Source organism: Hemitrygon akajei, chromosome 2, assembly GCF_048418815.1.
Source record: "Hemitrygon akajei chromosome 2, sHemAka1.3, whole genome shotgun sequence".
In the NCBI taxonomy this organism is placed as follows: Eukaryota; Metazoa; Chordata; class Chondrichthyes; order Myliobatiformes; family Dasyatidae; genus Hemitrygon; species Hemitrygon akajei.
Genome location: NC_133125.1, coordinates 24683145 through 24695460, shown reverse-complemented (window position 1 = coordinate 24695460; position 12316 = coordinate 24683145). Strand labels below are relative to the sequence as shown.

Below are 12316 nucleotides of genomic sequence, written 5' to 3'. Positions count from 1 at the left end.
ACCACTGCCGGTTGCACTGATGGTAGAGTGCCATCCTCTGTTCCTTGGAGGCAGTAAGACAGTGACATCAACTTGGCTTAAGGATATTATGCAGATATATTCCAAATTACTTCCCACTTCAATTTAATCTGCTGGGGAGAAAGAAATTAACTCTTCAGGTCAGACCACTGTTGACAGGTCAGTGACTGAAATGTGGAGCCTCTCTCTCACCCCCCCCCCACCACAGTGCGTGTGCACACACGAACACACACACACACACACTCTCTCTCTCTCTCTCTCTTGCTGAGCATCTCTGGCACTTTCTGGGTTTGGTTTCAGATTTCCAGCATATACAGTTTTATTTTGCTTCAAAGTGGAAAATTGGCAAGATATATTGTTTTTGCAAAAATGAAGACAAATCCAAACTAGCTAGTTTTTACCAAATTAATGTTTTTTGAAATTAAAGTTAAAATAAAATTAACTAAAGGGCTTATAGTTTTGTATATTTTTAATATTCCAAAAATAATAGAAAAAAATTAACAATTTGGATTTAAAAATAAAAGTTAAAATATACAATCAAGAATTAAATATCTTCATTCATGATGTCACAGTCTACTTCAGGAGCAAGATCCCTAAACTAATCGTCTTTTCTTTCCTAAGGTCCTGGAGTTGTTCTTTATCTGTGTCAGTCCAGGTATTTCATGCTGCTGTACCTCGGTGGACCCTGGACTCTTTGCTTGTGGGTGGCGTACAGGAGAGGGGCTCAGCAAACTTGCTGTGTGCTCTGGTTGTTCAACCACAGACTTTGTGAGCCTTAGTGGCTCCAGTGAAGTTTGGGAAAGGTGCTGCTGCATGGACAGACGTATCTCTGAAATGTTTTGAGCCATTTCCTGGGTGTGAAGGACCAGCCGTTGATTCTGCAACACCAGCTCTCTGGTGCTGTCCGCCATTCCCTTCGTCTGCTGGGCCACCTGATGGGTCTGCTGAGCAACCAAGTGAGTTTCATGCGCTAGCTCCCGGGTTGCTTGTATGAGGTCCTGCATGAGTGGTTGGAATCCTTCCCAAAAATCTCTCAAGAGCGCAGTCTGCTGATTCTGAGAAGCAAGCAGTTGCCTGTCGAACTCATTCATTGAGTTGTCGTTGGGTGGTGGGCCGGAATCCCTGTGAGAGGGGAATGGCTCTGGCAATGAGGATGGCACATGAGGGGATGAGGGAGATTCTGAGGGTGGTGTCCAACTTCTTGCTCCATCCTCCTGGGAAATGGCATGCAGTCCTGATGGTCCAGCCTCCGCCGCAGTGCGTCCTCTTTCCTCCTTTACTGTGAAAAAATCATTTGTTTCCCTGTTAAATCACTTGAAATCCAATCAACCATTAAGATCTATATTGTTTAACGGTAATTTTTAAAAATCAAGCTTATCACTGAAAATAGTAACAAACTTTGAAAAATAATGCTTTTAAGTGAGTCTTTGAGCAGGCCAATTCCATGGAATGCATGCTGTGAAACAATCACTAGAATCATTATGTAAACCATCTGCAGAGTTTTCAGTGTTTATTTTTTCTTAAGCATTTCATTAACACTTAAGTTAAAAATCCTCACCTTTCAGGGCCTAGGTGCAATTAAAAACATGTTAAAGTACTGCAGTTTCCTCTAATTATAAACACTGCAAATTGTCAAGAAAGATTATTTCAGAGCAACATTATCCTTTTAATTTGAAAAACAAATCAATTTATGATTGCAATAGACACTTATTAACTTTTACAGTCATTTAGAACACAATCGGTTTTTAGCTCCAAAGGTTATGAACTCAGATAATCCTTTTAAGACCCAAGAAAATATCTTCCTATGAAATGGCAGCACTGGTATAGAGGTTAGCTTAATGCTTGACCGTGCCAGAGATCACCGATAGGGTTTGATTACTCCCTCTGCCTGCAAGATTTCTCCCTGTGACCGCGCAGGATTGCTCTGGGTGCACCAGTTTCTTCCCACATCCCAAAGGCATACACAACATCCCAAACTCCAAGTATACGAATCAATCGATTCTCCTTTGTCTTTTCTGCTTGACAATTTCTCACAGAATTCCAAACAGATTTGTCAGGCAAGATTTTCCCTTGAGGAAACCATGCTGCCTACAGCCTATTGTATCATGTGGCTCCAAGTATCCTATGACTTCATCCTTATTAACCGACTCCTACATCTTCCCAGCCACTGAGGTCAGACTAACTGACCTCACTGTCAGACTCTTGTCTGACTAACTCTTGTCAGACTAACTTTCTTCTGCCTCTCTCCCTTCTTGAAGAGCGGAGAGGCATTTGCAATTTTCCAGACTTCCAGAACCATTCTAGAATCTAGTGATTCTGGAAAGGTCATTACTAATGCCTCCATGATCTCTTCAGCCAACTCTTTCAGAACTCTGGAGTGTAGACCATCTGGTCCAGGTGACTTAAAGTGGTGCTAGAAAGTTTGTGAACCCTGCAGAATTTCCTCTATTTCTGCACAAATATGACCTAAAATGTAATCAGATCTTCACATATTCCTAAAGCTAGATAAAAAGAACCAAATTAAATAAATAACACAAAAAGCATTATTCTTGTTCATGTATTTATTGAGAAAAATGATTCAATAATACATGTATTTGTTGGAAAAAGTATGTGAACCTTTGCTTTCAGTATCCGGTGTGACCCCCCCCCCCCTCCCCCCACCTTTTACAGCAATGACTTCAAGCAAACGTTTTCTGGTAACTGTTCATCTGTCCTGTACATTGACTTGGAGGGATTTTGCACCATTCCTTCTTACAAATCTCCTTAATCTCTGGGATGTTGGTGGGCTTCCTTGCATGAACTGCTTGCTTCAGTTCCTTCCACATTTCTATAGTATTAAGGTCAGCACTTTGACTCGGCCATTCCAAAACACAAATTTTCTTTTTTTTAGACCAATCTGTTGTTGATTTACTCTTGTCTTTCAGATCATCGTCTTGTTGCATCATCCAACTTCTATTAAGCTTCAGGTGACGGACCGCTAACTTGACATTTTTCTGCAAAACGTCTTGATAGAGTTTTGAATTCATTGTCCCCTCAATGATCACAAGCTGTCCAGGCCCTGAGGCAGCAAAGCAGCCCCAAACCATGATGCTCCTTCCACTATGCTTCACAGTTGGGATTAGGTTTTGGTGCCCTTTTTCTTCCAAACATAGCAATGTGCATTTCGGCCAATAAGTTCAACTTTTGTCTCAGCTGTCCACAGAACAATGTCCCAGAGGGTTGAAGAACATCCAGGTGGTCTTTTGAAAACTTGAGATGTGCAGCAATGTTTTTTGTTTTGGAAAGCAGTGGCTTCCTCCATGGCGTCCTTCCACGAACACCATTCTTGTTCAGTGTTTACCTTATAGAGAGATTTCTGCAGGTCTTTTGCAGTTACCATGGGGTTCTTTTCCACCTCCTCCAGCACTGCTCATTGTGCTCTTGGTGTGATCTTTGCAGGATGCCCACTCATAGGGAGGGTAGACAATTCCTCTTACTGTGGACTGATGAACAGTCAGGTGTTTAGAAATGCTGTTGTAGCCTCTTCCAGCTTCATGCATCTCTACAATTCTTCTTCTTAGGTCTGCAGGAAGTTGTTTTTATCAAGGCATGGTGCACATAAACAGTTCTTGAGAAGAGCAGGCTCTGTCAGTAACCTGACTTTGTCTTTTTTATAGGGCAGGGCACCTCTACAACCTACATGTCCAATCTCATCTCATTGATTGGAACATCTGACTCCAAATAGCTTCTGCAGAAGGCATTACCCCAGAGGTTCACAAGCTTTTTCCAACAAATACATGTAATATTGGATCGTTTTTCTCAATAAATAAATGAACAAGTATAATGTATTTTGTGTTATTTAAGTGGGTTCTCTATCTAATTTTAGGACATGTGATGATCTGATCACATTTTAGGTCATATTTATGCAGAAATAGAGAAAATTCTACAGGGCTCACAAACTTTCTAGCACCTCTGTATCTAACTTTAGACCTTTCAGTTTCCCCAAGAACCTTCTCTCTAGTTATGGTAATTTCACATACTTTATGCCCCTTGTCTCCTGAAACTTCCACCATACCGCTAATGTCTTTCACCATGAAGAATAATGAAAAATACTTTTTCAGTTCATCTGCCATTTCGTTGTCCCTTATTACTACCTCTCCAGCATCGTTTTCCAGCAGTACGATATCCACTCTCACCTCTCTTTTACACTTCATGCATCTGAAGAAACTTTTGGTATCCTCTTTAATATTATTGGCTAGTTTACTTTCATATTCCAACTTTACCTTCTTAATTACTTTTTTAGTTGCGTCCTGTAGGTATTTGAAAACTTTCCAGTCCTCTAATATCCCATTAATTTTTGTTCTATTATATGCCCTCTCTTTGGCTTTTATGTTGGCTTTGACTTCTCTTGAATACTTCTTCCTCTTTGGGATATATCCTGTGCCTTCTGAATTGCTTCCAGAAATTCCAGCCATTGCTGCTCTGCCGTCATCCCTGCCAGTGTTCTTTTCCAATCAATTCCGGTCAGCTCCTAGAAACATAGAAACATAGAAAATAGGTGCAGGAGTAGGCCATTCGGCCCTTTGAGCCTGCACCACCATTCAGTATGATCGTGGCTGATCATCCAACTCAGAACCCTATACCTGCTTTCTCTCCATACCCCCTGATCCCTTTAGCCACAAGGGCCATATCTAACTTCCTCTTAAATATAGCTAATGAACCGGCCTCAACTGTTTCCTGTGGCAGAGAATTCCACAGATTCACCACTCTCTGTGTGAAATTTTAAGAAGGAAATCCTCCTCTCTCGTGCCTCTGTAATTCCCTTTACTCCACTGTAATATACAGCTGACTTTAGCTTCTCCTCAAACTTCAAGGTGAATTCAATCATATTATGATCACTTTATCCTAAGGGTTCTTTTACTTTAAGTTCTCTCATCAGTTCTGGTTCATTGTGCACAACACCCAATCCAGAATAGCTGATCCTCTAGTGGGCTCAACCACGAGCTGTTCCAAAAAGCCATCTCATTGGCACTCTAGAAATTTCCCCTCCTGTAACCCAGCACCAACCGGATTTTCCCAAGCTACCTGCATATTGAAGTCCCACAGGACTATTGTAACATTGCCCTTTTAGATGCATTTTCTGTTTCCCATTGCAATTTGTAGGCCACATCCTTACTACTGTTTGGGGGTCTGTATACAACTCCCATCAGGGTCTTTTTACCCTTGTAGTTCCCTAGCTCTATCCATAATGATTCAACAGCTTCTGACCCTGACCCTACGTCACCTCTTTCAAATAATTTGATTTCAATTTTTTTTTACCAACAGAGCAACGCTGCCCCCTCTGCCTTCCTGCCTGTCCTTCGAATACAATGTGTATCCTTGGACATTAATTTCCCAGCTATAATCTTTCAGCCATGATTCAGTGATGCCTACAACATCATACCTGCCAATCTGCAATTGTGCTACAAGTTTACCTACCTTATTCCGTCTACTGCTCGCATTCAATTCAGCACCTTCAGTTCTGTATTCACCCTTTGCAATTTTGTCTGCCTTTCACATTCCAACTCAACCTGTTGACTGCAATTTTGCCCTATCAATATCCTCTCCTCAGTACACATTGCCTCTGTAAACCAGCTACCTCATCTTCAGGACTATTATCTGCCTTTGCTATGATATTTCTTGCATTGAAATACATGCAGCTCAGGACACTAGGTGCACCATGCTCTAACTTTTGATTCCTAACTTAACTCATTAAGGAGCTTAAGAAAGAAATTAGGAGCCAGAAGGGGCCATGAGAAGGCATTGGCAGGCAGAACTGAGGAAAACCCCAAAACATTCTACAAGTATGTGAAGAGCAAGAGGGTAAGGCGTGAAAGAATAGGACCAATCAAATGAGACAGTGGAGAAGTGTGTATGGAACCGGAGGAAATAGCAGAGGTACTTAATGAATACTTTACTTCAGTATTCACTATGGAAAAGGATCTTAGTGATTGTAGTGATGACTTGCAGCAGACTGAAAAGCTTGAGCATGTAGATATTAATAAAGAGGATGTGCTGGAGCATTTTGGAAAGCATCAAGTTGGATAAGTTCCCGGGACCAGACAAAATGTACCCCAGGCTACTGTGGGAGGTGAGGGAGGAGATTGCTGAGCCTCAGGCGATGATCTTTGCATCATCAATGGGGATGGGAGAGGCTCCGGAGGATTGGAGGGTTGCGGATGTTGTTCCCTTATTCAAGGAAGGGACTAGAGATTGCCCAGGAAATTATAGACCAGTGAGTCTTACCTCAGAGGTTGGTAAGTTGACGGAGAAGATCCTGAAAGGCAGGATTTATAAATATTTGGAGAGGTATAATATGATTAGGAATAGTCAGCATGGCTTTGTCAAGGGCAGGTCATGCCTTATGAGCTTGATTGAATTTTTTGAGGATGTGATTAAACACATTGATGAAAGTAGAGCAGTAAATGTAGTGTATATGGATTTCAGCAATGCATTTGATAAGGTACCCCACGCAAGGCTTACTGAGAAAATAAGGACGAATGGGATCCAAGGGAACATTGCTTTGTGGATCCAGAACTGGCTTGCCCACAGAAGGCAAAGAGTGGTTGTAGACGGGTCATATTCTACATGAAGGTTGGTCACCAGTGGAGTGCCTCAGGGATCTGTTCTGGGACCCTTACTCTTCGTGATTTTTATAAATGACCTGGATGAGAAAGTGGAGGGATGGGTTAGTAAGTTTGCTGATGAAACAAAGGTTGGAGGTGTTGTGGATCGTGTGGAGGGCTGTCAGAGGTTACAGTGGGACATCGAGAGGATGCAAAACTGGGCTGAGAAGTGGCAGATGGAGTTCAACCCAAGTAAGTGTGAAGTAGTTCAGTTTGGTAGATCAAATATGATGGCAGAATACAGTATACTATTAATGGTAAGACTCTTGGCAGTGTGGAGGATCAGAGGGATCTTGGGGTCCAAGTCCATAGGATGCTCAAAGCAGCTGCGCAGGTTGACTCTGTGGTTAAGAAGGCATATGGTGTATTGGCTTGGTATATTGGTGGAATTGAATTTAGGAGCCGAGATGTAATGTTGCAGCTATATAGGACCCTGGTCAGACCCCACTTGGAGTACTGTGTTCAGTTCTGGTCACATCACTACAGGAAGGATGTGGAAGTCATAGAAAGGGTGCAGAGGAGATTTACAAGGATGTTATGTGGATTGGGGAGCATGCCTTATGAGAATAGGTTGAACGAACTCAGCCTTTTCTCCTTAGAGCGACGGAAGATGAGAGGTGACCTGATAGAGGTGTACAAGATGATGAGAGGTATTGATCATGTGGATAATCAGAGGTTTTTCCCCAGGGCTGAAATGGCTGCCAGAAGAGGACACACACAGGTTTAAGGTGCTGGGGAGTAGGTACAGAGGAGATGTCAGGGGTAAGTTTATTACTCAGAGAGTGGTGAGTGTGTGGAATGGGCTGCTGGCAACGGTGGTGGAGGCGGATATGATAGGGTCTTTTAAGAGGCTTCTAGATAGGTACATGGAGCTTAGTAAAATAGAGGGCTATAGGTAAGCCTAGTAATTTCTGAGGTAGGGACATGTTCGGCACAATTTTGTGGGCCAAAGGGCCTGTATTGTGCTGTAGGTTTTCTATGTTTTCTAACTAAATTGGGGGTGACCAAGTGGCTGTATTTGGCGAAGTGCGGCTCTCCACGAAGATTGTCGACTGGAAGAGCTTAGAGAGAATGAAAGGATCTGAAAACAAGGATGAAGTTTTAAAACCGAGCCATTGTTTAACTGGAAGGTGACAAGCATTGGGCTGATGTGGAGCAATGTTTGCTGTTGCTGAAAATATTGCCACCAAATCTGCCAACAATACAAAAATAGGTAGGCTTGCAAACTCTGAAAAAGACTCCAAAAAAAAACTGAAAAGAGACATACCTGTAGAAAGGTTAAGAAGTTTACTGATGGAGTGATAGGAGAAAATATGAGGATATCCACTTTCAAAGAAAGAGAAAGCAAATTATGATTTAAATGTAGGGAAACTCTAAAATTCTGTGGTCCCAGTATGTGGAACACGATAGATTAACAGGCAGGCCCATTGAGTGTTTAAGAATATGGCCTTCATTGCAAGAGTATGGGACAGAAAGATAAGGGAAAAAAAATCGACACAACTTTACAAAGACCAAACCCAGAGTTCTGTATGCAATTTTTGTTTCAACATTTAAGGAACAATATGCCTGTACTGGAGGCAGAGAAGATTCACCAAGTGGATTCCTGGGACGTAAATTGACACTCGGTGAGCAAGTTGAGGCAATACTATGAGAACACAGAAGAATGAGAGGTGATCTTTTTAAAAATTACAAGATTTTCTTATGATCTTTTAAGAATTATAACAGGATTATAATAAAATTATAAAAAGTAAGAAAATTACAAGCAACACACACAAAATGCTAGAGGGACTCGGCAGGTCAGGCAGCATCTATGGAAATGAATAAACAGTTGACGCTTCAGGCCGAGAGCCTTCTTCAGGACCGGAAAGAAAGGGGGAAGATGCCAGAAAGAGTCCAAGATTTTTTTAAGCATACAAGAGATTTGTTCCAGAGTCTGGTAACAGTGTGATAGAAGCCGGCCTTGAGTCTGGGACAGAGGACAAGAGCGAAAGGCTGGAGTGGGAAAGATTCTTGATTATGTTAGCTGGGTGGATGCTGAGAGTGTGTTTCCCCTCCTGATATTAACTCAAATTAGAGGGGATCGTTTCAACAAGATCTTCAAAAGACAGTGCCACGAGGAGGCTGCATCCAACATTAAGGACTTCACCATCTAGGACATGCCCTCTCCTCACCAGTACCATCGGGGGAGATGCACATTCAATGTTCTAGGAACAGCTTCTTCTCCTCCACTGTCAGATTTCCAAAAGATCCATGAACCATGAACCCACCTCACTATCCTGCTTTTGTACCGTTTATTTATGTTAACTTAAATAACTTTTATGTCTTGCACTGTACCATTGCCACAAAACAACAGATTTCACAACTTATGTCAATGATAATAAATCTGATTCTGCATTTCTTCTCTCAGAGGGCCATGAATTTTTATTGAATTCACAACCCCTGAGAGCTGAAGAGATAAAATAATTGAATATATTTAAAACAGAGAAGGAGGATGAGGAGTGGGAAAGAGGTGATGAGATCTGCCAAATGTCAGTAAGTGAGGTGCAGTATGCAGACGATGAAGGCTGTGGCATTGACTACAGGAGTTGGGACATCATATTGCATTTGTACAAAATGTTGGTCAGACTAACCTTGGAATATTGTGCATATTTCTGGTTACCATGCTGAAGAAGGATTGGTTAACCTTGAGAGGATGCAGAAAAGATTCACAAAGATGTTGGCAGGACTGGTGGACTTGAGTTATAAGGAAAGACTGTTTTCCTCCATGCGAAATCAAATAACCTTACAGAGTTGTATAAAGTTATGAGGAGTTTTAGACTCCCCTACTCTGTCTGTCACAAAGTAGGGGAGTCTAAAACTAGAGGTTTTATGTTTAAGGTGACAGAGGAATTATTTGAAGGAGATTTGAGGGGTAAACTTCTCACAGAGAGGGCAGTGGCAATATGGAAAGAGCTGCCTGAGGCGGGTATAATTACAACCTTCGGACAGGTATAGGCATGGAAAATGTTTAGAGATATTTCGGCAAAATACAAGAAATAGGACTAGCTTAGATAGGCACAATGGTTGGCATGGACAAACTGGACCAAAGGGCACGTTTGCATACTATACAATTCTAAAACAATGCTTGAACTTGCATGCACTCCAAGGACTAGGCACTGAATTACTATCAACTCATTCACCAAACCATATGAGCTTGCACGCTACATTTGGAAAACCAACCTGTACCACACTGGAAAACACAGCCCACTTTTCATATCTTAATGTCAGCTCTTGGCAAAGGCAGACATTGCTGATGAAATTTACCACTGGCATCAATGCAAACCACCACAAACTTTTGTCAATGGAGTTAAAGAAATACTTGATCAAGACTGGTACAAAGCTTATGGTCAAACAAGGCAGCACCGATCCCTGTCCTCCCTTATGATACAAAGGCCTAAAATATTGACATCAGGTGCATCAAAACTCTGGAATAATACCAATAACGTTGTCTCTACAAAATGCTCAAATGCACTGGAAGAACAAGTGAACCAATGTCAGCATCCGGTCCCAGGCTAACATCCCAAGCTACAGCAAGCAGGCTGTAGTATTTTCATAGCGAATATCACATTCCCAAAATGGATACTCTGTCTCAGCTCTGTCATGGGAGGGGATTGCCCAATGGAAGATGATTCAAGGGGTGTTCTCAAAGCCTCCTTGAAGAAGTGCAGCATCCCCTCTGACTCCTGGAAACCGCTGGCCCATGCCCAGGAGCACTTGGGATAGTATAATGAGGACCTGTGTGAGCAGTGTAAAGAATGCATTACCTCACAATCTATCAACCCATCGGTCATCTCCTGTCCAGTCTGCAGTTCCCACGTCGGTCTCATTAGGCACCTCAGAACCCATCAAACTGGAGTGAAAGCAAGACACCCTTCATCCCTCAAGAAGAAGATCGGCCATGGTCTTTTTAATGGCAGAGCAAAGACAATGGCCTACTATCCTAAATTGCAACTGTTACCCAAGTTTTTATATTGTAATATATAATTCTACAAATATCAAACGGAAGACATAGGGACATGTCCGTCTATGGCCACCTGTGTCCATGGCAATACTTCATATTCTGTCTGGGTAGAGTCTAAGATAATGGCATGAATATTAATATGCCAACTGTTATGAAGAAAGGGAAGGAGGATAGGTTTCTGTCCTTCTCTAACTTCCACGTTCAACTATCCTCTCTTATAAGATCCATCTTCAGCACCTCTTCCACCTATCCCTCTCTTAACTTCCTACTTCATCCCCCCATTCCACCACCCACTCACCTCCCTCACCCCTGATCTCACATATCACCTGCTCAGCCTGTACTCCTTCCTCTCCCTGTACTTTCTTACTCTGGCTTCTGTTCCCTCCGTTTTAGCCCTGGTGAAGGATCTTGGCCCAAAATGTCGACTGTTTAACCCCCTCTGTAGACACTGCCTTGCTTCCTAAATTCCTCCAGTATTTTGTGTATATTGCTGGAGATTTCCCGCATCTGCAGAATCTCTTGTTTTGGCATTGAGTTTGAGTTGATGTGAGTTGTGTACAGTCCAGGTGAGATCTTCAGTGATGTGTATACCGAGGCCGTGAACCTTAAGCTTCCACCAACAGTTAAGCTAGGGATATCTCCATTGCCAATATAAGAAAATAATATTTCCTAGTTTTGTTTCTGAAAGTATTATTTCAATAAGACTGATATCAGTCAATTGAAATCTGAATCTTGATACAGGCAATTTAAACATGGAAGTAGGCTTTTTGGGCCAATGAACCTATGAATTACTGTATTCCTATCAACGAAAATCACTTTGCTTTTACATGGAAGTCAAGGGTGAACCAAGTACTTTAATAAATTAGTTTGAAATAAAGTCCCTGTGAGAATGTCAAAATCGAGGTCAAAGAAAACACGCAGAATAACTGATGTGCGACGAGCAGTCTAGAATGAAATATTAACAGTAAAATATGAACTATCAGGTTACACAAATACCAATATTTCACATTAATTGAAGGAAACACTTACTTGACCTCCAGTATGAAAAGTCTGCGGGATCTGGTCCACCCATGCAAATTATAGATTGAGGGTGCATGACCTGATGGACTCTCCATTCCTCTGTGGTCAGGTCTTCTGGTCTGCAGGGTCCAACTTGAATTTGGTGTGCTGCCCTCGCCAAATTGGCTACCTCTTTGGTGCGCCGCATCAGGTCATCCCAACGAGTCTTGATGGCCTTCACAGACCTTTTGACCTGTGAGACTGCATTGACCTTGGCAGTGATATCCTGCCATATTTTATCCCGCTCTCCCTGTGACAGTCTGTGGGCACGACTGAAAAGTTGGTCCCTATGGGTAGTCACCTCTGTGATCAGCACCTCCAGCTCATCTGAGCTAAATTTGGGCAGCCTCTGTCTCCTCTGCTGTTGTTCTGCCATTTTGCTGAAATCTGCAAACTCCTTGCACCACGTGGCCACCTCCCAACAGACTATTCATTTGCATGTTGTCAACATGCCCGAAAGCAATGTGGCCTGTTTTGCGGATTCGGCAGTCTCAACAACAACTCATAGATACAGTGAACTACAGGGGAGTTCCGCAAAATTTCCGCAACATATAAGTGAACTCAGACTGCGGAAAGCTTTCAGATTGTGTGTGTG

The 12316-nt window shown here is 42.2% G+C and overlaps 1 protein-coding gene across 1 annotated transcript; it reads right to left on the bottom strand.

Moving 5' to 3' along the window:
• Window positions 1-484: 484 nt before the first annotated feature.
• LOC140739995 (uncharacterized) lies at window positions 485-12249 on the bottom strand. Its single transcript, XM_073068764.1, has 2 exons — window positions 11692-12249; window positions 485-1297 (listed from the first exon to the last, which is right to left on the bottom strand). Exons 1-2 carry the CDS (start codon window positions 12095-12097, stop codon window positions 612-614), a joined length of 1092 nt encoding a protein of 363 aa, XP_072924865.1. The 5' UTR covers window positions 12098-12249; the 3' UTR covers window positions 485-611.
• Window positions 12250-12316: the final 67 nt, after the last annotated feature.

Excerpts from the sequence above, each read along its gene's own strand:
- LOC140739995 (XM_073068764.1), bottom strand. The coding sequence starts at position 12,097 with ATGGCAGAACAACAGCAGAGGAGACAGAGGCTGCCCAAATTTAGCTCA. Across the intron at positions 1,298-11,691 it reads CTTTTCATACTGGAGGTCAA|TAAAGGAGGAAAGAGGACGC; the intron begins GTAAGTGTTTCC and ends ATTTTTTCACAG.